Here is a 26,745-nt window from a genome sequence, read left to right as displayed (position 1 = left end):
TTGGGGAAAAAGGACAGATTGAGCCCGTTTGGGATAGCCAGAGGATGTGCAATTTTCGGACGAAATTGGGGTGAGTTTATTTGTTGTTGTAATTGGGCAAAACTGGGGGAGGAAACAGAGTCAGTTATGCTGCAAGCAATCAGGACTTATTAGAAGCATGCATTATTCAGGTCATTTTGCCTGAATGATCTCACAGAGGGAACTGCTATTTATGGACGTGTATCAAACTGGTATCAGACCCTTGCCAAAGCACATCTTTGTCATAATCAAATCAAATTTTATTTGTCACATGCACCGAATACAACAGGTGTAGACCTTACCGTGAAATGCTTACTTACAAGCCCTTAACCAACAATGCAGTTCAAGAAATAGAGTTAAGAAAATATTTACTAAATAAAATAAAGTAAAAATAAAAAGTAACACAATAAAATAACAATAACGAGGCTATATACACAGGGTACCGGTACCGAGTAGCTCAGTTGGTAGAGCATGGTGCTTGCAACGCCAGGGTTGTGGGTTTGATTCCCACGGGGGGCCAATATGAAAATGTATGCACTCACTAACTGTAAGTCGCTCTGGATAAGAGCGTCTGCTAAATTACTTTAAAAAAAATTATAATAATGTGTGGGGGTACAGGTTAGTCGAGGTCATTTGTACATGTAGTTAGGGGCAAAGGGGGGGGGGTCAATGTAAAAAGTCTGGGTGGCCATTAGACTTGGCGCTCCGGTACTGCTTGCCGTGGAGTAGCAGAGAGAACAGTCTATGACTTGGGTGACTGGAATCTTTGACAATTTTTTGGGCCATCCTCAGACACCGCCTAGTATATAGGTCCTGGATGGCAGGAAGCTTGGCCGGATGCCGAGCAGTTGCAATACCAGGCAGTGATGCAACCGGTCAGGATGCTCTCAATGGTGCAGCTATATAACATTTACATTTACATTTTAGTCATTTAGCAGACGCTCTTATCCAGAGCGACTTACAGGAGCAATATAACTTTTTGAGGAACTGGGGACCCATGCCAGATCTTTTTAGTCTCCTGAGGGGGCAAAGGTGTTGTCGTGCCCTTTTCACGACTGTCTTGGTGCGTTTGGACCATGATAGTTTGTTGGTGATGTGGACACCAAAGAACTTGAAACTCTCTACCCTCTCCACTACAGCCCTGTCGATGTGAATGGGGGCATGTTTGGCCCTCCTTTTCCTGTAGTCCACGATCAGCTCCTTTGTCTTGCTCACGTTGAGGGAGAGGTTGTTGTCCTGGCACCACACTGCTAGGTCTCTGACCTCCTCCCTATAGGCTGTCTCATCGTTGTCGGTGATCAGGCCTACCACTGTTGTGTCGTCAGCAAACTTAATGATGGTGTCAGAGTCATGCTTGGCCACTCAGTAGTGGGTGGAACAGGGAGTACAGGAGGGGACTAAGCACCCACCCCTGAGGCCCCCCGTGTCACACCTAATAACATGGGAGATTGAATGATAAGAAGAAGAGAAACAACAGAAAATAGAATTCACAGGAAACTGCTCTTTCACACTCTGCCTAAGAGAAGGCTCGGTACATTACAATGGGCCATGAAGTGTCATGATGTGTCTCACACATGGTAATAAACAAAGAGATGGGAGTTTCTTAAATTCTCATCATAGTTCTTGTGTGGTTTTTATTTTTTATTATATTTTCTATTATCTATATTATTAACACTGTATTGTTGGAAAGAGCTCTCAAGGCGAGAATTTCACTGTACTGTTTTACACCTGTTGTATTTCACATGGTAATAAACGAAGAGAGGGGAAAGTAGCTTTTGTCTTGCTAACTTAATCATTTATCAGAGATTACACATTGTTAAGCTTTCGAGAATTTACAACCAGTAATAAGTCATAAAAACAAATGACCTTTGGCCATGCATTCTCAAAAACCTTAGAATGCATCTGTGGTAGGACTGTCTTTGACACACATTAGCAAATATTTCTGTGAAATATCTCCATTTGACTACAATAAGCAGTCTGTTTGTGTCATCAACACTGTGGTTTAAACAAGGTTTTGTTAAATGTGAATAAAATTAAACTGGAAGAGTTGTAAGATATGCCTACTATCTACACCCCCCTCCCGGAGCGCATCACTCCAACAACCAATAGAGAGGCGCGCTGTAGGGAGCCTTGAAAGTAGTGGCTGCTGCGAGTGCAAAAAGTAGGCTAGTACAGACAAAAACTTTTACGGAGGTATGGAGAAGTTTGGGTCATGTAAAAATATTTTACATGTTCGTAGTTTCAAAGGAATACGGTCGAGGAATTGGATTTAAGGACTAACCCGTAGAACATTGTCCTTGGGTTGGAACCTTTACTATATCGGATTTTCTCGCGCTTTTCTCTAAAACTTGGGGGGGACTTCAGTGTGGCAAAAATGTCCGCATCTATGCAGCCTTTCAACGCTGCGATGTATGCGGTCGTTTTCTTACTGTTTTCCCGAATAGAATGTATACTTGGATATGATGAAAACACAAGGACGTGTCCGTCACCATGCAAATGTTTTGGAGACCTTTTGGACTGCAGTCGGTTGAAAAGGCGTGGAATTCCTGATAATCTTCCCGAATGGACCGTACAATTGTAAGTCAATTTAGAGAGCTTTTGTTGACTTGCCATTTTATCTTCACTGCACATAGATACGAACAGCGATCTTAATTACTTTTCACAGCTATGTTTGAAATGAGTAATTTGATAGATATAGGTTTTAACATAGTTACAACAAGTGTCTGAATGGAATACTCGAATAGATACTTTTATACAGAGAATTACGTGATTTGTTACATTGTGGCCAACTTTGTTACGTTGTTGCTTACTGACGATTCGAAGAGAATGAAACCGTTTGGAAACAAAGTTTCTTTCCCGTCACATCAACAAGAAAGGGAAATCAGTCCAAATCACTACTTTTTTATTCCCAAAGGCTGATTTGCTGTTTGTTTAGAAAGTATTTCGCAACGACGCGCGATAGGCCTCTCCATTTTCCAAGGTGCGAAGGCCAGAACTGAGTTTTTTTTGGTCATTTAGCAGACGCTCTTATCCAGAGCGACTTACAGTAGTGAGCGGATACATTTTTGTGCTTTTTTCCTGTACTGGTCCCACGTGGGAATCGAACACACAACCCTGGCGTTGCAAGCGCCATGTTCTACCAACTGAGCCAAATAGATATTTAGTGAATAAACGTTGTTTGTCACATTTATGATTTCAAATTCTGAAAGATCTAGTGATATATTGGGTCACTTTACCCTATTGTTTACCATTCCTTAGCAACATTTGGTGTTATTTCATATATAGAAAAATACTCTAAACTTCAAGGAAATAGGGATTTTACACTCGAACTACACTATAATTTCAATCAAAAGTATTTCTTGCAATGTCATATGTGAATACCTACAGAACATGTGAGCCTTACTCAGGAACAGCAGGGAAGCTCTGTCTTGTTTACATTTTAGTCATTTAGCAGACACTCTTATCCAGAGCAACTTACAGTTAGTGAGTGCACACATTTTTCATACTGGCCCCCCGTGGGAATCGAACCCACAACCCTGGCGTTGCAAGTGCCATGCTCTACCAACTGAGCTACAGGAGGCCTACTATTATTCTTGTGAATAATAAAGTAGGCCGTTTTAGAAGAAGATATAATGCTAATGTCCTTTGCACATCAATGGCCCATGGTCAGTCTTTCTACACTAGTGAATCATTAGTTGGCCAACCTACTGCACAGAGTTTTTTTATTAGGATTATTCCAATCACCCAGTAGACCCAACAAGACATGCCAACATCCGTAGGCTAGTGAGTTGGTAGTACGGTTTGCTTTTGAGTTTGTTGTTAGTGCAGTGAGGTACAATCAGTTGACAACTTTACAGCATATAGTTCATGGAGAACTTTCAACAGGCTTTCGGGATTTTGGAGCTATCACAATTTCCATGAACGAAGAGCCTAAAATGCCATCATAAACAATAGGCTACAATTCATTTTGACAACTTGTTGAACCTCAAGAGGTTGGTAAACTGTTTTTTCAGCATGTAAATATCAGGTGACACCATGATAAGGAGGTAATGCAGAATACAGATGTCCATAACACTAGGCCCTAGATGGGACCAACTGCTGCATACCTCCGAATGACAATTGTTTGCCTTTTGTTTATGAGGTGATACCATCATTGGGCCTTTCCATATTCTGTGAGCTCAGTAGTTCTTCAGGCCCCAGGGCTATTAAGACAATAAATGCATAACGTCAAATGAAGTCATAGGCACTCCAGGCCAATCTCCCATGGTAACGCCTCAAATATTTGCTTAACATTTATTAATAAGCAGATGTTCGCAGGCTTTCATTCAGACTGCATCATGTCAAATCAAATTTTATTGGCCACATGCACCGAATACAACAGGTGTAGACATTACAGTGAAATTCTTATTTACAGCCCTTAACCAACAGTGCATTTCTTTTAAATAAAAAAGTAAAATAAAACAACAACCAAAAAGTGTTGAGAAAAAAAAGAGCAGAAGTAAAATAACAGTAGGGAGGCTATATATACAGGGGGGTACCGGTGCAGAGTCAATGTGCGGGGGCACCGGCTAGTTGAGGTAGTTGAAGTAATATGTACATGTGGGTAGAGTTAAAGTGACTATGCATAAATAATTAACAGAGTAGCAGCAGCTTAAAAAGGTGGGGGTGGGGGGCAGTGCAAATAGTCTGGGTAGCCATGATTAGCTGTTCAGGAGTCTTATGGCTTGGGGGTAGAAGCTGTTGAGAAGTCTTTTGGACCTAGACTTGGCACTCCGGTACCGCTTGCCGTGCGGTAGCAGAGAGAACAGTCTATGACTAGGGTGGCTGGAGTCTTTGACAATTTTGAGGGCCTTCCTCTGACACCGCCTGGTATAGAGGATGTTGATGTATCGTCACTACTAGCTTGTGTTTTCTAGTTCCTATTTCACAACACAGCTAGTTACAAAATCTGTGCTCCCTGCTCTGGAAATTTCACGTTGCCAGAAATCACTGGCACAGCCTCATAACCAAGGCAGGCCGTCCAAAAATGGAGAAATACAGTTCCACATGGGGGGAAAAATCTTTGCACTCCGGCATGCTAATTTACGAGTGGTTCTCCAGCACATGTTAAAGCGCTCGGCCCTTTGTTTTCCAGCACCCCATTATTTCTGCTGAATTAGCAACTCCAGAGCCACCGATGGTACTGATTAAGGAGCCACTGTTGGATTAGTTTGTGCAAACTCTCTGAAAGAGAGAGAAAGCGAGGGAAGGAGGGATGGATGGATGGAGGGAGTGAATGTGGGAGAGGCATTTAGTTTGAGCTTCAAATTTCTCAGTGAGGTTTTACGATTCAAATGTAGACCATTTTCCAGAGTTTTTTGGGGGGTTTATAGCCTGGATTGTAGCATAATATGCATTTGAGGAGGTAAGAACTCTCAGGAGACTCACTCAACATTGCTGTATTACCAGACCACCCCATCACATCCACAACCAGTTCTCACCTCACTAAAAGCAAATGTGATTAACTATTAGAATAAAATGATATGCCATTTAGCAGAAGCTTTTATCCAAAGCGACTTACAGTCATGCGTGCATACATTTTTACGTATGGGTGGTCCCGGGGATCGAACCCACTACCCAGGCGTTACAAGCGCCGTGCTCTACCAGCTGAGCTACAGAGGACTTGGCATTATCAAATAACTTTACGTTTTCACACATTTACACGAGCAAGCCGGGCTTCAGTGTCTGCTGAAAAAATCCCAGTTAAAGTGTGATATCAAGCCCTTATGTTATGGCACTTCAGAGATAAGGAGAGAAAGCACTCTGGATTATAACGTCAAAGCTTTAGCTGGGAAGGGAATGCCTTTTGTCAGCTTGGAAGTCAATTACCTATTTTCCCTTGTGAATCTGTATTAGTCCAAGTGCTTTAAGAACCACATCAAAGAACCAGCAGGTCTATCATATCTTATTACTAAGAGGATGGATAGCTTGGTTAAATTCACTCTTCAGACACGGATAAATGTGTGGCACACATTTTCAAGTCTAATAGATACAGGCCAAAGCCTATATAGCACTGTACTGATTTAATCTGGTCCACTTCTGGACCTGGATTTCTGAAGGAAGTGTAAGTGTCAGAAACACTCTAGGCTTATCTGGACATTTTTGATAGTACACCTCTCCACCTCTCCCATATGGCCTGATTAGTGGAACAAAAACATACAGCTGCGTGTCGGGAAGGGAAAAAAGTTTTAGAGAGAGAAGTAAAACTCTTGTTGAAGAAACTATTTGCTGAACAATAAAACCAGGGCCAGAAAAATGCAACAGGAGTTTTTCGGCGTGGAAACTTGCTTTCCCGGCATTGTGAATAGATTACCAGTTGTTAGTTTGTTTTCCCTCCCTCCTCTCAGCTCCAGTTGATGGATTCCAGATGGGGGGCAAGCCAAAAAAAGGGTCTGGCACCACAATGTTGATCATGCGCAGCAGCGTCAATAACTCCACCGCTTTATAACACTCTGGGCCAGGCAGGATTCTCTAGGCCTGTTTTCCACCCCCTCTCAAAAAGGGGAAAAAATGGAATCTCTCCCCTCCATAACTTATCTGGTTGTCTGTTTTGGCTTGGTGATTCAAGAGCAGATTGGATGCGTGAGCTTGTCTGGCATGGAGTTTCTCTCAATGTTTAAAAAAAGGGTCCAATGCCAAAACTAGGCCTATAGCTGGTTAGCTTTTTTGTTGTTGTTGCATACAGTGGTTTGTTTTGAAAATGACTCAGCTGCTTTCCGACATGACTTCAGTTGGAGCTGTATAGGCTAGGCTCACTCAGACAAGTTATGTCTCCTGTTTAAAAACAGAGAGGCCAGTATATGATTGGTTGTGAAGTGAACGGCCCTCCATGTGGTGTAACTTTCCTCTAACAAACGTCTTTCTTTACAGGGACCTGAGCCATAATAAATTGCAGTCGCTCGACAGCACTGTGTTTAGGAGACTGCGGCACCTAAGTGAGATGTAAGTATACTCTGTGTTCTTTATTTCCCCAGAGTAAACAACGTCCGTCACAAACACTCTCCCTCCACCGCCCCTACACACCACATGTGACAAACAACCTTTATGCTTGTGTGTTTACAGAAAGCTTAACAACAATGAATTTGAGACGGTACCTGATTTGGGCCCTCATGCGGCAAACATCACCACCCTCATTCTGTAAGTATGAATTACTTTTGAAACAACCCTCCCCCACCAACCCACCCATCAAAGTTGTCAGTGCTAGTTAACAGTGTAGAGCTGCTAAGCGCTGCTCCTCCCTCTGTGGTGGAACCCCCTTTGGCTGAGTTGGTTCCCAGACTGGGCTGTCCCAGGCATGGCAGCCAGTTTGAGACAAGTCAGTCACATGTCTGAAAGTAAATGTCATCGTTGAAAACGGAATCGCCAGAGGTGGTTCCAGCGTTTCCATAAGTGCTGATCCAGGATCTGTAAGATTAGAGTTTTCTATCTGTCCATCTCATTTCTGTTATAGATAGTCTATATGAGTAGTGTGGCATTTCATCCATCTGGAGGTTGAGTGTTTGTATACACTCCTAGTAGGATGGCCCCAGAACATGATGAAGCAATGTGGGGCTTTCATGTGTTTTCAAAGACAAATAGACCCATCAATGTCAGAGGTTTCAAAGGCATTGATTTCGAACTTTCCCCCCGGCACAATGTGTCTCACAAAATCAATGGATAGGACGTTTTTTTGCACAAGAATGCATCCATCTCAAAAACTAGAAGAGGCATATTCCTCATCAAGCCTGAACTTGACCAGCAGTAACACCAGAGAAAGAAGCCAACAGCCAAAGGGGATTCAGACGTCGGCTATTAGTCAATTTGTCTTCAGACTTTTAGGTGTGTAGCCTATAGGCCACAGATGCGGCTGGCAGTATTACCTGGAACTAAATCAAAATACAGTACACCAGGGTATGTTTGATTTCCAATAGGTCTGATTCAACATTTATTTATGAACTTGGAAACATTGTCGGTTAGACAACATTGAGAGTTTTTATGACTTATACAATACTATTCTCCTCTCCTCTCAATTCTCCACTCAAGCTGCATATTTGGTTGATGTTGCTTTGGAAAACATATAATGTATGAATATGAGAACAATTCCAATGGATTTCACCATTGAAAGCAATGTACCGAAGTATGTCAGCCAGCCTAGTTGTCATCCTCAATGTGCATTTGGGAATGATCAATTCATACTTTCTTACCACAACGTGTGTTCGTTTGAGTCTGTGAGTGCGTGTATAGTATTCCCAGTTGCATTGCTTAGTGGCTACTTTGCAACTAAAATCTCTGAGGGGGGATTTAAATACAAAATCCCTCTCCCCCACTCTCTCTTTCTTTTTTGTTGCTGGTATTGGCATCATTGATGGAGAATATGTGTGTGGTATTTCCTATTGGAAAAAGAACAGAGTTTTGAGAAGCCATCAGATGACTTATTTTTCTGACTGGCGCCTGTAATGAGAAGCAGGGCTGCTGCGTTAGCTGGGGAGGCTCAGGCACACATCGCATCAGACTCCATATTAAATATTACACCAGCATCTGACCCAAATGGCTAATAGCACAGTTAACACATCATCTCAACTCTGTTCCTGTACATTGTCAAGTTGCAGTAGGACCATATCAACTACAGTACTATAACTGATACATAATACACAACGTCTATCTGAAGGGAAACATGGTTGAACAATGAGAGAAAGAGTTATGTTGTTGGTTTCGTACAGTGTTTCCCAACCGTGGTCCTCCAGTACCCCCAACAGTACACATTTTTGTTGTAGCCCTGGACAAGCACACCTCATTCAGCTCATTGAGGGATTGATGATTAGTTGACCAGTTGAATCAGGTGTGCTTGTCCAGGGTTACAATAAAAATGTGTACTGTTGGAGGTACTCGAGGACCAGGGTTGGGAACCACTGGTTTAGTGTTGAGTTACAATGTTACAATGTCTGTTGCCAAAAGCTTTGTAAAAAAGACATCCAAGCATATCTGTCAGCTTAGTTCGCCACAGAGCTAACACTTTATAAGAAATAATGAATTGGTTGATAAGCAGAATATGAAGCCCTTTCCAGTTCCAACTCAGTTACCTTTTCCATACACCGAGATTCTATCAAACCCTCTTCTCCAAATACCTAATCAGCCCTGGAATCACCATATCATTTGTCGAGCCCACCAAACTCAACGAGAGGTGATTTCACAGCAATCTGGTTAAAGCCCCCATCCCCTACCATAAATTCCTGGGAAATTGTTCAATTAATTAAGATGATCACAACTCAATTACTACCAGCTGCAGGGTTATTGCAGTTTGTTTTTACTCTGGGCTGTGGGGTCAAGGAAGTTGACGAGAGCTGCCGCTATGTCTGCCTGGCTGTTTGAATAAGTGGCATTCGATACCCAGGGGCCTTTTTTCCTTACTCCACCCCCCAGGCCAGAGAAATGGAGGAAGGGGAAGAAAATCTCCAGTATGTGCGAATGGAAGGAAAAATCAGACTGTACTAAATGGAGAAAAAAAGGGGGGGGGGTTTAGGATTAGGAAGCCTCAGTTGCTGATTCCATCTTATTGCGTTATTAAAATGTGGAGTGTTGCTGACTTTGGGGTAAGTTGTTTGTGTGTGTGTGTGTGTATCTGTTTGACAGCTGCTTCTGCTGTTTAGCTATAATTTACGCATTTCTAAAAATTATTTAATTCAAAAAGGAACATTTCTGTTGCAGCGTCAGCTGTCTATAATCGTCTCACACTGTGGTCTTGTTTATGTAGGTCATATTTCTTCAGATAAACAAATTCAGAGTGTGAAGGCAACACAGTCCAAAAATGTGGAGTAGATTTGCCCGAAAACTGCCAAAATTAGACACAAGTGTAATTCAAATGGAGATGTGCTGCTGTGTGGTCTTATTTTTTTAAATGTTTGCTTTTGTTGACTGATATCAATTAAATTCCTTAGAGTACACTTCGATGAGTCTGGCAGCACATTTCAGCTGATCTAGGATCAGCTCACCATTAATGTAGGGTACACCGCCTTCTATTCGAATAGTTATTAAGTTGGCTACTATACCCAAAGGCTTGGAGTTTCCTCAAGTTGCGACACCTGCATGTGCTACCTGATTCATTTCACGAATAAGCAAAGCAGAGTTTGATAGATGCTTTAAATTCCTATTTTCATATGTTTCAATGTGCGTTAGTATGAGAAGCTAAAACCTGAAGACACCCAAACAAGACTGACTGGCAGGCGAGTCCTGAAACTATTAACATAACGGTGCATAATAACCTAATTTGTGAGAAAATTGGTTAAACAAATTTGAACTGTGTGCCGTCAAAATGGACAATGCCCCGCTTGTTTGTCCGTGGAGTTGGCCCGACACAGGTGGAGATCAACAGATAACCACTTGGAACTCTCCGGTACACATCGGTTTGCCTTTCAAAAGCTCTCATTAGATCTCTGGGCAGATGTTGGGGAGTAGAGAGAGATGGAGAGAAACTGTTTTGTTGAATGGACCGTAGCCAAGTTCTCCTTCACGTCTCTCCCTGTAGGCCTCAACTGCACAGTCTCAGTTGATATCACAGCCCTCATCTGCATTATATTGCCACAATGTTTAAGGTTAGAGTTGGTTGGGTGTTGAGATTCAGGGTTACTGTAGTATGTTGTTCTTACAGGTTAATACAACAGGGTTCAATTAATTGCTCTGAGATTCAAGCAAGTGAAGCATAACAGTTCCTGTAGGTCCTCACCTAGCCTATCTCTCTGTCTATCTGGAGAGGGCTGGCGTCTGCTGTGTGTAGTCCATGTTTTGCCAGATGGTCTTGACCACATCCTTCAAAATAGGGGACCACAGCTTAGCTGAGGGTCAGCATCACAAGCAGCTAAAATGAATCCTTGATGTACTGTATCTGGCCCATTTGCACTCAAATATGCACTCATACAAGCTACACTCAAAGGTTTGGTCATATATGAGTTGTCTAGTCATGGAGTCTAGGCTTCAGGGTGAGGCTCCACAGCCGGCCAGATGTTTACTATTGGGGGAAGGGCGATGGTGTTGGGGTACAAAGACCAGGGACTCATCATCACCACCACCACATCACACCTCCCTCCAGCTGACAGGCCCCAGGGTTAGTCCGTCTTTTGTAGAGGAACATGGACTGAGCAGCCAGCGCTGACAGTTGCTATCCAACCCCCCCCCCACAAAAAAAAATATTGAAGTCCGGAGCTCCACAAAACTGGAAATACAGGTTCTTTATTCTTTTCTCTCAGCAACCAGTCAGGGGAACATGAAAATCGAGACCCAGGTGGTGTGTGCCCCTTTTGTTTGGGACCACAGAGGCCACGGTGCATGGAAAGCCCTTTGCAAATCTGCACACAAAAGGCCGGCTTGTACCCTTTCTACTGCGGGTGGTATGGTGTGCTGCACTGCACCTAGCTCAGCCTGTGGCTGTTGCCTAAACTGTGTTATAAAAAAAAAAGAAATAAGACCATTTTTAGGCAGTGACTGAATGTTTAATACGAAAAAAAGGGGATTGGGTTTCAGGCTCCCAGAACCAACCCTCTACCCTCAGCCCCACACTCTTACAGTCGGTTGGCATAGAACCAAGCGTTGAGTCTTGGCCTTGCCAGAGGTTAGAGTTGGTTGGGTGTTGAGATTCAGGGTTACTGTAGTATGTTGTACTTACAGGTTAATACAACAGGGTTCAATTAATTGCTCTGAGATTCAAGCAAGTGAAGCATAACAGTTCCTGTAGGTCCTCACCTAGCCTATCTCTCTGTCTATCTGGAGAGGGCTGGCGTCTGCTGTGTGTAGTCCATGTTTTGCCAGATGGTCTTGACCACATCCTTCAAAATAGGGGACCTCATGGGGGTTATAAAAGGCATTGACTTGTGTGGTCTTTTTAGTTTTTTTGTTTAGAGGGTAGATCAGCTTATATTGCAGATAGATTGTAACTTCCATCAATGTAATTGTCTGCATCACTTTCAAACCCCCATGTTTTTTCTTCATCTCGCAAATATATATATATACAGTGAGGGGGGAAAAGTATTTGATCCCCTGCTGATTTTGTATGTTTGCCCACTGACAAAGACATGATCAGTCTATAATTGTAATGGTAGGTTTATTTGAACAGTGAGAGACAGAATAACAACAAAAAAATCCAGAAAAACGCATGTCAAAAATGTTATCAATTGATTTGCATTTTAATGAGGGAAATAAGTATTTGACCCCTCTGCAAAACATGACTTAGTACTTGGTGGCAAAACCCTTGTTGGCAATCACAGAGGTCAGACGTTTCTTGTATTTGGCCACCAGGTTTGCACACATCTCAGGAGGGATTTTGTCCCACTCCTCTTTGCAGATCTTCTCCAAGTCATTAAGGTTTCGAGCCTGACGTTTGGCAACTCGAACCTTCAACTCCCTCCACAGATTTTCTATGGGAGTATGGTCTGGAGACTGGCTAGGCCACTCCAGGACCTTAATGTGCTTCTTCTTGAGCCACTCCTTTGTTGCCTTGGCCGTGTGTTTTGGGTCATTGTCATGCTGGAATACCCATCCACGACCCATTTTCAATGCCCTGGCTGAGGGAAGGAGGTTCTCACCCAAGATTTGACGGTACATGGCGCCATCCATCGTCCCTTTGATGCGGTGAAGTTGTCCTGTCCCCTTAGCAGAAAAACACCCCCAAAGCATAATGTTTCCACCTCCATGTTTGACGGTGGGAATGGTGTTCTTGGGGTCATAGGCAGCATTCCTCCTTCTCCAAACACGGCGAGTTGAGTTGATGCCAAAGAGCTCGATTTTGGTCTCATCTGACCACAACACTTTCACCCAGTTCTCCTCTGAATCATTCAGATGTTCATTGGCAAACTTCAAACGGGCCTGTATATGTGCTTTCTTGAGCAGGGGGACCTTGCAGGCGCTGCAGGATTTCAGTCCTTCACGGCGTAGTGTGTTACCAATTGTTTTCTTGGTGACTATGGTGCCAGCTGCCTTGAGATCATTGACAAGATCCTCCCGTGTAGTTCTGGGCTGATTCCTCACCGTTCTCATGATCATTGCAACTCCACGAGGTGAGATCTTGCATGGAGCCCCAGGCCGAGGGAGATTGACAGTTATTTTGTGTTTCTTCCATTTGCGAATAATCGCACCAACTGTTGTCACCTTCTCATCAAGCTGCTTGGCGATGGTCTTGTTGCCCATTCCAGCCTTGTGTAGGTCTACAATCTTGTCCCTGACATCCTTGGAGAGCACTTTGGTCTTGGCCATGGTGGAGAGTTTGGAATCTGATTGATTGATTGCTTCTGTGGACAGGTGTCTTTTATACAGGTAACACGCTGAGATTAGGAGCACTCCCTTTAAGAGTGTGCTCCTAATCTCGTTACCTGTATAAAAGACACCTGGGAGCCAGAAATCTTTCTGATTGAGAGAGGGTCAAATACTTATTTCCCTCATTAAAATGCAAATCAATTTATAACATGCGTTTTTCTGGATTTTGTTGTTGTTATTCTGTCTCTCACTGTTCAAATAAACCATTAAAATTATAGACTGATCATTTCTTTGTCAGTGGGCAAACTTACAAAATCAGCAGGGGATCAAATACTTTTTCCCCTCACTGTATATATATATCCTTTAAAAACATATATTTCCCTTTATTACTTTCCAACCCCACCACCCCGTCCCTAGTTGGAGTAAACTAGTGAACAACAACGCTTAGGCCTCTACTTCCAGCTTATACTATTATGGACACAGTCAATTTTACAATTATTCAATTTTGTTTGTTTTTACTCCTGAACTTCCTCTACCCTCAACCTCTCCGATCATTTTCATGATGTCCATCTGGTTTGCTTCTATATGCCATCTCTTTCTAACTGTGCTCTTTCACAAAAGCTCTCAACCTATAACCTATTTACTTATTATGGACACAGTATGCTTTACATTAGTTATCTTGTTATTATTAGTTCTTGTTAGTTGTTATTAGTCCCATCCTTCAGCTCCATTCAACACCTCCCATCTATCTCTTAACACCATCCATATTGGATTTTTATTTGCCATATATTTTTCAACTGTACTGTGAGGTTTCACAAAAGTTCTGAACCCTTCTATTCTCATTGTTTCTACAGATTGTAAATTGAAAATAAACATTTTTGCTAAAAGTATTATTATATTATTGATCGATTGACTATGACTTTTCAGATCTCCCAGTAGTGCAATCTGCAAGGTTAGCTCCAGGTAAATATTGCAATCCTTCAGCCATTCCTGGACCTGTGTCCAAAAACAAGCTACAAATGGACAGTACCAAAACAAATGATCTAATGATTCTGTCTCTTCGCAGCAAAATCTGCAGAGCTGGGAAGATTGTATCCCCTAAATAAATAACATTCTATTGGTAGCAAGAATTTTGTATAATAATTTAAATTGATTTTTTTTTTAAATCTGGCGTCGTTTTGCGTATCAGTTCATAAACACTATGCCATGGAATCGGTACGTCAAAAATCTCTTCCCAACTATTTTGCAATACTTCCCATGACATGACTCTTGTATGGATTCTTATCCTCCATATGGGTCATGTCAAGTTTTCAAAGCCATGGAGAGGCTCATTTGTAGCAGCACTGTTTGGGTTCAAGTGTGAAGTGTGTCAGAGAGTAAGCATTAACAACATCAGCTTGGGACACCATGTTGTATTTGGGGCGTCTCCGATGGAGGTGCTGCTCCTTCTCCACGGCTTAGCTGAGGGTCAGCATCACAAGCAGCTAAACTGAATCCTTGATGTACTGTATCTGGCCCATTTGCACTCAAATATGTACTCATACAAGCTACACTCAAAGGTTTGGTCATATATGAGTTGTCTGGTCATGGAGTCTAGGCTTCAGGGTGAGGCTCCACAGCTGGCCAGATGTTTACTATTGGGGGAAGGGCGATGGTGTTGGGGTACAAAGACCAGGGACTCATCATCATCACCACCACCACATCACACCTCCCTCCAGCTGACAGGCCCCAGGGTTAGTCCGTCTTTTGTAGAGGAACATGGACTGAGCAGCCAGCGCTGACAGTTGCTATCCAACCGACCCTCCCCCCAAAATATATTGAAGTCCGGAGCGCCACAAAACTGGAAATACAGGTTCTTTATTCTTTTCTCTCAGCGACCAGTCAGGGGAACATGAAAATCGAGACCCAGGTGGTGTGTGCCCCTTTTGTTTGGGACCACAGAGGCCACGGTGCATGGAAAGCCCTTTGCAAATCTGCACACAAAAGGCCGGCTTGTGCCCTTTCTACTGTGGGTGGTGTGGTGTGCTGCACTGCACCTAGCTCAGCCTGTGGCTGTTGCCTAAACTGTGTTATTAAAAAAAAAAAGAAATAAGACCATTTTTAGGCAGTGACTGAGTGTTTAATACGAAAAAAAGGGGATTGGGTTTCAGGCTCCCAGAACCAACCCTCTACCCCCACCCTCAGCCCCACACTCTTACAGTCGGTTGGCATAGAACCAAGCATTGAGTCTTGGCCTTGCCAGAGGCTAGGCAGAGGGACGTGCTGTGGCAGGTTCTACCCCTACGTGCCCCAGACATCCCATCAACCTCTCCTCCCTGGGCCTCTATCCATATATCCTCCTGGACTTTGTTCCAGGTTCGACTGACTGACAGACACACTCGTCTGTTTTCCTCTGGATGTTGTGGTGGTAATGCTGCCAAGGGGTGTTACTGTCTCTACGTGGGGAGCCCAGTCATAAGAGAGGTATGGATGGCAGAAGATTTAGGGAAATGTGTGGAAAATGACTGCTCTGTCCAAGTCAAAGATACCACTTTCTGAGGCTTTATGATGGACTGAGAAGCTACGTTGCCACTGTGCTCAATTTCTCGCTTGATTGTATCTTCAGTGCTGTTTTAGTCTCGCTTTGGCCAGGCGTACAGCGGAGCTGAGCCAGTTTGAGACTTTGAGTCTGGCTCTCGACTAGTGCTGGTTCGGTGTGTTAGTTTCATTGTTGTTTTCTTATTGGCAGCTTCTTGAAGGGTGCTAGTGTTCCCATAAACCAGTACTTCACAGCCATGTCAATGTTCATCCATTTCTCAAAAGGGCTGTATGTTGACATGTGCTTTGCATGCACAGTATAGGGAAACACTAACATTCACTTTGTGGTCAGGATCAGGAAAATGCACAAAATATATTTATCATAAAGAAGATAAAATTAAGTACTGATGCATTAATACAAGTAAAACATTTTTTTTTTTTTTGGGGGGGGGTTATGTTGGCCTTGTAATTAATACTGAAACGGGGCCTGCAGTTTGGTGTATTGGAGGGAATTCCTAGTCTTTTCCCTCACTCTCTCTTTCCCTCGCTCGCTCTTTCTCTACCCGTCGAGGCCCATCAACAAAGACGGCTCTGTACAGACACTGTTTATAACTAAGCAGTCCCTGCACTGCAATTTAGGAGGCGTGCAGCTCAGGAAATTGCCAGCCTCTGCTGAGGCATGCTTTCACTGAGGGAATGGTATTCATCAGCCAAGTAATTGGCAGGTTATTTTTTTAAATACCTTGTTAGTAATTACCTTATAAACAAAATAACACAGCACTAAACCAAACGGCTGTTTTGACCTGTTGAGATGAGTAGTGACATTGGTTAGCCCTAGTATTGCCCCTTCCTCCCCCTTTCCTAGACAACCAGGGAACTGTGTTCTTTTTCATGGTTCAGGGAGAGACTCAATGTTCCAGGAAAAATGTATAATATTAACATAATAATAATAATGAGAACTGGGGTAGCGAGGTTCGAGGGGAACGCTCAGGCGAGGGTGGTCATTTTTTAAATACCGCCCGCTAATTGACTGCTCGGAGTATTTGTATGTCTGGAAACGTTAGACTGGTGACCCGCGTTGTTAAAATACACCGTATTTTCTAGCGTTCATTGGAGCCGTTCTATCTGTGTTTTCAGAGCAAACAACAGGATCACGAAGATCTCTCTGGAGCAGCTGAGGCCCCTGCGAGGCCTGGAGACCCTGGACCTCAGCAATAACAGCATAGTGGATATCAAGGCTGACTCCTTCCCTGCACTGCCTCTCAAGAACCTGTGAGTCCGTCCGTTTTGACTTTTTACCTAAAATGAATGGTTAAACTCCGTCCAATAATACTATCTAAGTCTGGATCAAATAGTTACATTTTGGTGGAACTACAACACTGTTTGGTCATTTTTCCTCTTTGGAATTAATGATATGATCAATGTATTTTCTTCTCCTGTAGTATCATGAACAACAACCGCATTTCCACCCTGGAGACGGGCTGTTTTGTCAACCTGTCCAGCACTCTGCAGGTCCTCAGGCTCAACCGCAACCGCCTCTCGACCATCCCTGCCAAGATCTTCCAGCTCCCCAACCTCCAGCACCTGTAAGTGACAATTGCACTTTGAGCACTGTTGGGGTTGACCTCTTCTTGACTTGCCCTCAAACTATACTATGACCGCTCTTTGAACGTTTGTGTAATGGTCCACGTCTTTTCACTACTCTTTGATGTTTCTCTGACTGCTCTGTGAACTTCCTGAAAACTCATTGTGACTGCACATTGACAGTGCGTTGACATCTCCAACCACTCTTTGACCACTCTTCCAACAGTCATTGACATCTTCTTGGCTTCTCTTAGATGAATTAGATTCCTTTTCAACCTCACTTCTTGAGTTAAGTGAACTCTTATTCCTTCCTGTATATATGATGCTGCGGTTCTCTTACGGTCTGCTTGTGGTCCAACCTGCAGGGAGCTGAACAGGAATCGGTTGCGCAGGGTGGAGGGCCTGACGTTCCACGGTCTGCACGGTCTGCGCTCGCTGAAGGTGCAGAGGAACGGCATCAGCCGCCTGATGGACGGAGCCTTCTGGGGCCTCAGTAACATGGAGGTCCTGTAAGTAACTGTCCTCTTTGACAAGAAAATGTGTCTTCATTTACTAGTGTACATTGTTTGATTTAACAGTGTATGTCTGGGTGCAAGTGTCTGCATACCATCTTTGGATACATATGTGTAGCCATATGTCTTGACAATGATAGTTGGCCATAGCCTATACAGTGTGGTATCAGTCCAGGCTAGCATATGTCTTCATCTCTGTCTGTCTGTGTGTGTCTATATGTTGATGACTGACCTCTGTGTGTCCCTGCAGGCAGCTGGACTACAACAACCTGACGGAGGTGAGTAAGGGCTGGCTGTACGGCCTGTTGACTCTGCAGCATCTCCACCTGGGCCACAACGCCATCAGCCGGATCCGGCCCGACGCCTGGGAGTTCTGTCAGAAACTCAGCGAGCTGTGAGTGACCCTTTCTTCTTCGTCTCCCTCCCTCTCTTTTTCTCTCTCACTTTCTCTCCTACTCACACTGTGAGCTCCCAACACCTCTCTCTCTCTCTCTCCCTCGCTTCCGCCCTCCTTCCTCGCAGTCTCCAACTCGCCACTCCCACACACACACACTCCCCCCTCTCTTCCTCCACCCCTAGAGCTCAGTGCCAACACCAATGCAGGGCTCCTGCCAAAATATTACGCCCCCCACTTCACCCCCGCCACTATAGCCCCCCTCCTTTAATGCCTCGCCACGTCTATAGGGGAGAGGGAGGGAGGGATTTCACAACCAGAGTGTCTGAAGCGACAAGTGGCGGCAGCAACATATTGTTTCCTTTGTTGTTAACGTTGTTTATGGCACTGGCCAATTACTAAGTGCGCCATGTTTTTTTTTACGAGCGACTAGGTCGTTTCTGAAAGGGGAGTTGTTTTTTTTTCCATTTCTCTTATCAAGTGAACCTGAGTGTAAACCAAATTGGCAGTTGACAGATATTTTTCGCCCACTAAATAGCCTTCTTTCTGGTTTGTTAGTTTTTTCGTCTGATGTTTGCTTTTGAGGATTTCTAGTACAAAGTTAATACTTTTATACTGTTTGCATAAGGTTAAACAAAGAAGGCCAGCTGTGCAAGGTACAATCTAACTTTCAAAACTTAGTTTCAAACACTTTCCGAAATCTTTTAGTAAAGAAAGCTTTAGTTTGACTGGATATACCTTGATAATAATTAGATAACATGTTTTAGTGGTGGTTCTAATGCTTATTACAAAGTGCTTATTGTAATTCATAGACTAATCTGGCAAGATTTGTTCCTAGTGATCTATGGCCCGTTTATCATCTACCTCAACTGTTTCTTTCCCCCCCCCCCTTCCATCTGCCCTGGGTGTATGAACTGTGTGATGCTGATGTTCCTTCTCTCTCCACCCGACAGGGACATCTCGTCCAACCACTTGACAAGACTGGAGGAGTCCAGCTTTGTGGGCCTCAGCCTGCTTGACGAACTCCACATCGGAAACAACCGAGTGAGCTTCATCGCAGACGGAGCCTTCCGAGGACTCTCCCACCTACAGATGCTGTAAGTTTGAATAAGGATGACTAAACTCAATTTCAGTGAATTACTTGTCAGAGATGACAGCTCTATTGTATAATGGTGCTGAAGCATTAAATGATTATTTTCAACGTCCCACTGGCAGTGAGCGCATTAGCCATGGTTAATATCACTAATCCTGGTTCTTAGTTTTCCCTAATGTTGTTTGAGAAGCATCAAGGCTCATGAGAGTTTAGGGATGAACTTGATTTAAACTCCGAAGTGACATGGTTATAACAGTCATCAGCCTACACTTTATCATTGTTCCATAAGATAAGCCCTATCTCACTTCTATGAGAGTACATTAGCAGTTAGCTAACTTCTCAGATGCTGCCTGCTTGTTGCATTTCACTTCCTGTCCCTCTCCACACTCATCGAGGCGTGAGTGGAAATATTCCGCCTTGTTTGTTTTCGGTATGTGAAATAGATGAACGTACTGCCTGTGGTTTCTCCCCACACATAAAAACCTCAACCAGCCAGCAGAGTGAGTCCACCACTCCATCCCCCCATCTACAGACCAGCTCCATAACATTGCCCCTGGTCCCTCTCTTAAATGGAACCAAATGTTAACTGTGCGTGAAAGGTCAGCAGAGGGCAGGTGTGTAGGTAGGTGGACAGGGAGTTGGGGTGGCTTAGGGGGCTTTACCCCCCAGCTCCAGCCCCTCTCCACAACCCGCTCCTCTACCCCCTCCACCCCTCCTCAACCCCAATCATTTGTAACCAGGCATGCAGAGGAGGAAACTAGCTGTTTGAATGTATTTAAAGAGACTTGAGAGAGAGGGAGCGGGGGAAGGGTGAAGACATCCAGCAAATCTCTTTAGCAGACATGATGTACTGCTGTGTGCACATGCCATTCAGTTAGGTTAAAAGAGATTTAGGATTTTTCAAAGCCCTTTGATATTTACTTAAAAATTTGATTTACCCCATCCATAAAACCCATTGCTAAAAACGTATAATTTTTCACTAAATTAAGGTGTCTAAAATACATGAGGAGGTAGCACAGACGTGTGGTTTTGAGTTCCTCCCTGTTAAACACGTTGCATTGCATGTGAAGCAGTGTTTTGCTGCGAGACACAGAGAAACCATCGCAAACACTTAAAAAGCCCCCAAAGTTAGCGAGAAACATCCTCCAGTGATGGGACCACTTTGAATATAAATGTAAAGCCTTTAACTTTTTTCTTGTCCTTCACACGAAACGCAAAGCCGCACCAAGGTTTATGAAGACTATAATAAGTGCAGTTGTTTTCTGGGTGTGGATTTTTACAATGTGGTTTGTCATTGTTTCTCTGGAAATAGAGATCTGCAAAACAACGAAATCTCCTGGACCATTGAAGACATGAACGGACCATTTTCTGCTCTGGACAAACTAAGGAAATTGTGAGTTGGCTTGACTTTACCATGGCTTTGTCTTCTAACCTATTGATTTCCAGAAGATTGATTAGAAACTATAAAATGGGCCATGAGAACTGATTTGAACTGGAAGTATTTGCTTCTTATCATAATATAAATTACTGTATTTGAATGAAAACTCAAATATCCTTTTCTCAGGTTCCTTCAAGGAAATCAAATCCGCTCGGTGACCAAGAAGTCGTTCTCTGGCCTGGACACACTGGAGCACCTGTGAGTTGACCTTCAAATAAATATGATCATACGTCTGTCTCAACTGTCCTAAAGCTGTAAACTTAATGCGGGAGAATCCATAACCATTAGAAACAAAGCCTGTTTGTGAGAACCACACAACCTTATTGTCTCTGCTTCTTCTCTAGACTTTTGATGAAAAACAGAGCTGTCTGGTATTCACCATCTCCATATGTGGGGAGACTATTGATCACTAACTGCTTAGGCATGGCTAGAGGAGTGTGTGTGTGTGTGTGTGTGCGCCTGTGTGTTCGTGCTTGCGTGTGTGCAGGTTTCTGTGTGTACAAGTGTGTGTGTGTGTTTATATCTGTGAAACAGCTGCGTTTGATTCTAATTAACTTTTTTTCCCAGTCGTGTCTGAGCTCAAAGGAGCCAAAGACAGGCCCCTCTTGATTAACAGCACGATAATAGCACGGTGCTGCCCATATTTCTATTGTTCTCCAGACCTTTTCTTCCCTCTCTCTGATTATTGAAGTGTTAGCAGTCTTCCTCCAGATAGGTCTAGACGGAGGGGAAAGTTTGCCATCTTTCTGTGTACATTCCCCTGGTTCTGATCCATCCATTCTCCCCGCTTTTCCCCCCTCAGAGATTTGAGTAACAATGCGATCATGTCGGTCCAAGGGAATGCCTTTGTGCAGATGAAGAAGCTTGAGGAACTGTAAGTATCTCTGCGTTCAGTCACACTGTATTCATATTCTGCAATGCCAATAGACCAGAGTCATTGTTCTGGACTAACTGAGGAAAGGAAAGAGTCTTTCATAGAAAATTACTTCAAAAGCACCTATACTCATAAAAGTGATTATCTTAAAATTTAACGACTATAAAATTGCTCAAGTATTACGGAGCATCTTTGTGCTGGGTCTCTCTTGTGATTCCTGGCTCTAACGCAGTACCACCCCCCCCAGGCACCTGAACACATCCAGCCTGCTGTGTGACTGCCAGCTCAAGTGGTTTCCTCTGTGGGTGGCGGAGCAGGCCTTCCTGCACTACGTGAACGCCAGCTGTGCCCATCCCCTGATGCTGAAGGGCAAGAGCGTGTTCACCGTCAGACAGGAGGACTTTGTGTGTGGTGAGTGTGACTGACACACACACACACACAAGCCTCTTAATGTAGTCCTTGTTAAAAACAGCCATTTAGCCGTGACAGGTTTTCCATTTATGAACTGACCCAGATTGTTCCATATTTTCCTTCAACTCATGGACACTCTGATGGAGCCAGCATTGTAATGGAACCATGTAGAAACTCAGTGAGTTAACAGCTTGGCCGGGTGGAGTCAGAGACAGCAGGGAGAAAATAAATAATTGTTGAGGAATTTCTGGGACCAGTTTAATTAAGTAATTACTACTATTAGAGCTGAGGTGCTTTGCCTTCAGAGCTTTCAACATTTCCCAAGTCAGATAGTTTGAATCTTGGCGCATAAAATCGTATCGTTTCCATATTTAAGCTGGTTGTCGACCATCACGGTTTAAACAAAAACTGGTTAGCCCCAAAATGAATGTCAATTTGAGTTTAGCCCCTTTCACTTCAAATAGAAACTAATGTTTTTCCCTTCTTGTCTTCCAACCAGACGACTTCCCTAAACCTCAGATCACGGTGCAACCTGAGACCCAGTCGGCCATCAAAAGCACCAACGTCACCTTCGTGTGCTCGGCGGCCAGCTCCAGCGACTCACCCATGACCTTTGCCTGGAAGAAGGACAATGAGGTCCTGAATGACGCTGAAATCCACAACCAGGCACACCTCAGAGCCCAGGGGGGAGGCCAAGGCCGTGAAACAGAGGTTACAGAGTACACCACCACACTGCAGCTACGCAGTGTAGAGTTCACCAGCGAGGGGAAGTACCAGTGTGTCATCTCAAACCACTTTGGTTCCTCTTACTCCACCAAGGCCAAGCTCACCGTCAACAGTAAGATAAATAACCTACTGGTATTGATTTTGACTGGTTATTTGGGGTCATTTCAAGAGATTTGTCATTCTTAGTATAACTCTCAGCATGATAAACTATGACAAACTACTACACAAGTACACTGCAAATATCAACTCGGAGTGCCCTACGAACATATAAGGAATCTCGTTATGACTGACATTGCAAAACCTTGTAACTTTGATGTCGCTCTTGAAGCGGTGCTGCCGTTAGATGTCAAATAAAATGTCCATCCCTTTTGTCCCTCCAGTGCTTCCGTCCTTCACCAAGATGCCCATGGACCTGAGTATCCGGGCCGGTGCCACGGCCAGACTGGAGTGTGCCGCCGTGGGTCACCCGTCTCCGCAGATCGCCTGGCAGAAAGACGGGGGCACGGACTTCCCCGCCGCCCGGGAGCGCCGTATGCACGTGATGCCTGAGGACGATGTGTTCTTCATCGTGGATGTGAAGACAGAGGACATCGGGTTGTACAGCTGCACCGCCCAGAACACCGCCGGAGCCATATCAGCTAACGCTACGCTAACTGTGCTAGGTGAGAATTGCTCTTTCTATTTTCACCAGCTGGCAAAGAACTTTGCATTTGTCTGTGGGTCCCTCTTCATTTTGACACAGATCAAATTTATTTTATGGTATTCCATGAGTGTTTCCCCCACAAATCGACATATGAATCAGGCGTTTTGAGACTGTCAGGCAACTAACACTCCCCCTTACCCCATTCTCCTCCAGAAACGCCCTCTTTTCTGCGCCCTCTCATGGACCGCACTGTGGCCAAAGGGGAGACTGCGGTCCTCCAGTGCATCGCCGGCGGCAGCCCTTCCCCCAGGCTCAACTGGACGAAAGACGACAGCCCCCTTGTGGTCACAGAGCGCCACTTCTTTGCCGCCGCCAACCAGCTGCTCATAATCGTGGACGCAGCGGAGGGCGACGCGGGGAAGTACACGTGCGAGATGTCGAACACTCTGGGCACCCAGCGGGGCAACGTGCGCCTGGCCGTGCTGCCCAACCCCAACTGTGACGTGGGGGTGGGCGCCTCGGGAGGCGTAGGCTCGGACGAGGACGGCTGGACCACGGTGGGCATCGTCATCATCGCGGTGGTGTGCTGCGTGGTGGGCACCTCGCTGGTCTGGGTGGTCATCATCTACCATACGCGCCGGCGCAACGAGGACTGCAGTGTCACCAACACAGGTGAGGAGAGGGTGCCATTTTGTCAGCACAGGATTGGCTTTGAGTTCAGTACTTGCATGCCCATGTTGCCTCCTCCCTCGAACAGAAAATATTGCGCAATTACATTTTTGAAACTTGAGTTATGGGCTCCGGCTCCACATACTTTGGCTGGTATTAAAACAACACCTTTTCAGAATACTTTGACATGAATCAGTGACAGACCATTGCCTTGAACATATTATTATTATTGTATTTCTCTATGAAAACATTTCTGAGACTTTTCCCTCCCTGGTGTTTTCCCTGCAGACGAGACCAACCTGCCAGCAGACATCCCCAGCTACCTGTCCTCTCAGGGCACGCTGGCCGATAGACAAGATGGCTACGTCCCCTCAGAGAGTGGCAGTGGCAACCACCAGTTCATGGCTTCCTCCATGAGTGGATTCTACATGCAGCCTAAAGACCTGAACGGTAGGAGAGCAGCTCTTTCATTGGAAATGCATGGGGACTTTTATATTATGAATATATGCATTGCATCAAAGTCAACTGTACTCTGAGCATTTTTCTATATGTATCATACAGTATTGTTTCACCTGAATACATATTGGAATGGTGTAAGTAATTTGAGGCAAGTACCAATGCGTTACTAATGTGTCATGTGACTCGTACAGGTCTGTGTCAGCTGGACACAGGAAGTGAAGCGGACATGGAGGCGGCCATAGATCCCCTGCTCTGCCATTACCAAGGTCCCATCAGCTCTATCCTCAGGAGAGGCAACATGTACACCGGAGAACCCTCAGAGGCTTTCACAGGTCGGTGCAACAGATATATATAAAAATATATATATTGTAGCATTATAAATATTTTTCCCTAAATTAAACAATATCATCATGTGTTGCTGTCATACTGATCTGATTTCCCATGGCTCACTGTAACTTCTCCCCCCCCCCCCTCCCTACAGGCTATGCTATAGACCAGCGGCCCATCTGCATAGACTCCTACAGTGGCAGCCTGACCAGCTCCAAGAGGAGGGACTACTATCCATGTGGCAAGGCCCTTCAGGACCCCTTTGATCACGGGAGTCCCAGTGTGCAGATGCCCAACGGCAGCAGCTTCCACGGGCCACCCCACCTACAGGGCGAGGGCCCCCCCTCCATGGACGAGGGAGATGGGAGCGAGTACGGCCGACCTCGGGAGACGACGCTCTCCTCCAATACCTTCATGGGTACGTCTGAGGAAATTTCTCAGTATGGATTTGGGTCAAGTCAAGCACATTTTAAATTCACTCAATTACTAAGTGATTTATTGAATATTCATTTTCTCATTTGACAGCTAACACAACAAGTGAATGTCTCAGGCATTACCCTGTATCTCCCTCCGTCCTTCCCTCTCATAGGAACGTTTGGGAAAGCCCCCTGGAGGCCTCAACAGGAATTCTACCCCGGGTTTGCACCACCGCCACTGGCCCTGCACAACAGCATGATGCTACACGAGAATCCCTACGCAGCCCTGGACACAGACTCGGAACGCGAGGAAGACAAGAACAGCGTCCAGTCAAAGGATTCTAGATCGGAATCAGAAAAGAGCGGCAATAATATCTATGAACAACCGTATGATCTCAATAGGACTGCTGCTAGTCAGCATGGTCGAGCGAGCACATAGCTGAATATGTGCGTTCAAACGAACTGACATTCCTTTGAGTTTTTCTTCATTACGAGGATGACCAAAATAAATGCTACCTCAGTAAATGGACACTTTCTCAATGATGGACACTGCAAACGTGCAACGCGTGAATGTAAAAGGATAATGCATTGTGCCTACAAAATGCTGAAAAATTATATGAGGAGATATTAACAGTGAGGACTGTTCTTTTATTAAGAAAGGAAAATGGGAAACATCTTCAATTGAAGATAGATATTGAATATATATATATATATACGTTTTTATACAAAGTTTATTATATTTTGTAAATTAAGGGTAAAAATAGAATCCATTATTTGTGCTGTCCTTTTTCCTGTAAATTAGTATTTTGTGTTGTGCGACCGACCATGCCTGTTCAGTTATTTTAGCTTTTTTTTGTTGCTTTGAGTTAAGCACCCCTTTGCACATACTTATACATAATAAAACACCATAACATGTGCTGCTACGTACATTAAAAGTACTGTGACTCTTTCCATACTTTAAATGGCTGTACCATGCACAGACACCACTGTTCTCTAATGGAGGACAAAGAGAATAGAGGTATAGGAGAGTATTCCTGAAGCCCTGCTGGGGATGAGAAGGGGGGGTTGACATAGCATGGCTTTTCCGAGCCAAACCACAGACCGCCAAGGATGGCTTGCGCCTGCCATGAGGCCCCCCACCATGCTGGCCGAATAGAATCCAACAAGTGTATGCTGGGAAAGTGTGTGCGTGGTAATTGTGCGCGTGTGCGTTTGGCATTTGTCTGTGTGTGGGAAGTTCAGGGCTAGCTCCTTCAGTCTTTGGCTCAGTGTAGACTCAGTACCCTGGAGACCATTGATGGAAGGCCAAATTAGGGCAGACATGTCAGAAGGAAGGAACAGTCACATGAGGTCTCTGGAACTGTTGGAGCTGGCCGTCTGGTCCTGCTCTCTCCCAACCAGCCAGTC

At 44.4% G+C, this 26,745-nt stretch overlaps 1 protein-coding gene across 1 annotated transcript; it reads left to right on the top strand.

Annotated features, from left to right (window-relative positions):
• Positions 1-2,175: 2,175 nt before the first annotated feature.
• Positions 2,176-26,276, top strand: LOC121543536 (leucine-rich repeats and immunoglobulin-like domains protein 3). Its single transcript, XM_041853476.2, has 19 exons — positions 2,176-2,595; positions 6,928-6,999; positions 7,120-7,194; positions 16,930-17,064; positions 17,235-17,378; positions 17,742-17,885; positions 18,139-18,282; positions 19,236-19,379; positions 20,688-20,768; positions 20,940-21,011; positions 21,616-21,687; positions 21,935-22,098; positions 22,598-22,936; positions 23,205-23,486; positions 23,681-24,139; positions 24,425-24,586; positions 24,787-24,927; positions 25,077-25,340; positions 25,512-26,276. The coding sequence occupies exons 1-19, from the start codon at positions 2,393-2,395 to the stop codon at positions 25,775-25,777; spliced, it is 3,363 nt and encodes a 1,120-aa protein (XP_041709410.1). The 5' UTR covers positions 2,176-2,392; the 3' UTR covers positions 25,778-26,276.
• Positions 26,277-26,745: the final 469 nt, after the last annotated feature.

This window comes from Coregonus clupeaformis, unplaced genomic scaffold, assembly GCF_020615455.1.
Source record: "Coregonus clupeaformis isolate EN_2021a unplaced genomic scaffold, ASM2061545v1 scaf0472, whole genome shotgun sequence".
In the NCBI taxonomy this organism is placed as follows: Eukaryota; Metazoa; Chordata; class Actinopteri; order Salmoniformes; family Salmonidae; genus Coregonus; species Coregonus clupeaformis.
This window is presented reverse-complemented; position numbering and strand designations above follow the sequence as displayed.

What these genes read in the sequence shown, in the direction of transcription:
- LOC121543536 (XM_041853476.2), top strand. Translation starts at nt 2,393, where the DNA reads ATGTCCGCATCTATGCAGCCTTTCAACGCTGCGATGTATGCGGTCGTT. An exon ending in CTGCGGCACCTAAGTGAGAT is followed by an intron (nt 7,000 to 7,119) that starts GTAAGTATACTC and finishes GTGTGTTTACAG; the next exon opens with AAAGCTTAACAACAATGAAT. An exon ending in CGCTACGCTAACTGTGCTAG is followed by an intron (nt 23,487 to 23,680) that starts GTGAGAATTGCT and finishes ATTCTCCTCCAG; the next exon opens with AAACGCCCTCTTTTCTGCGC.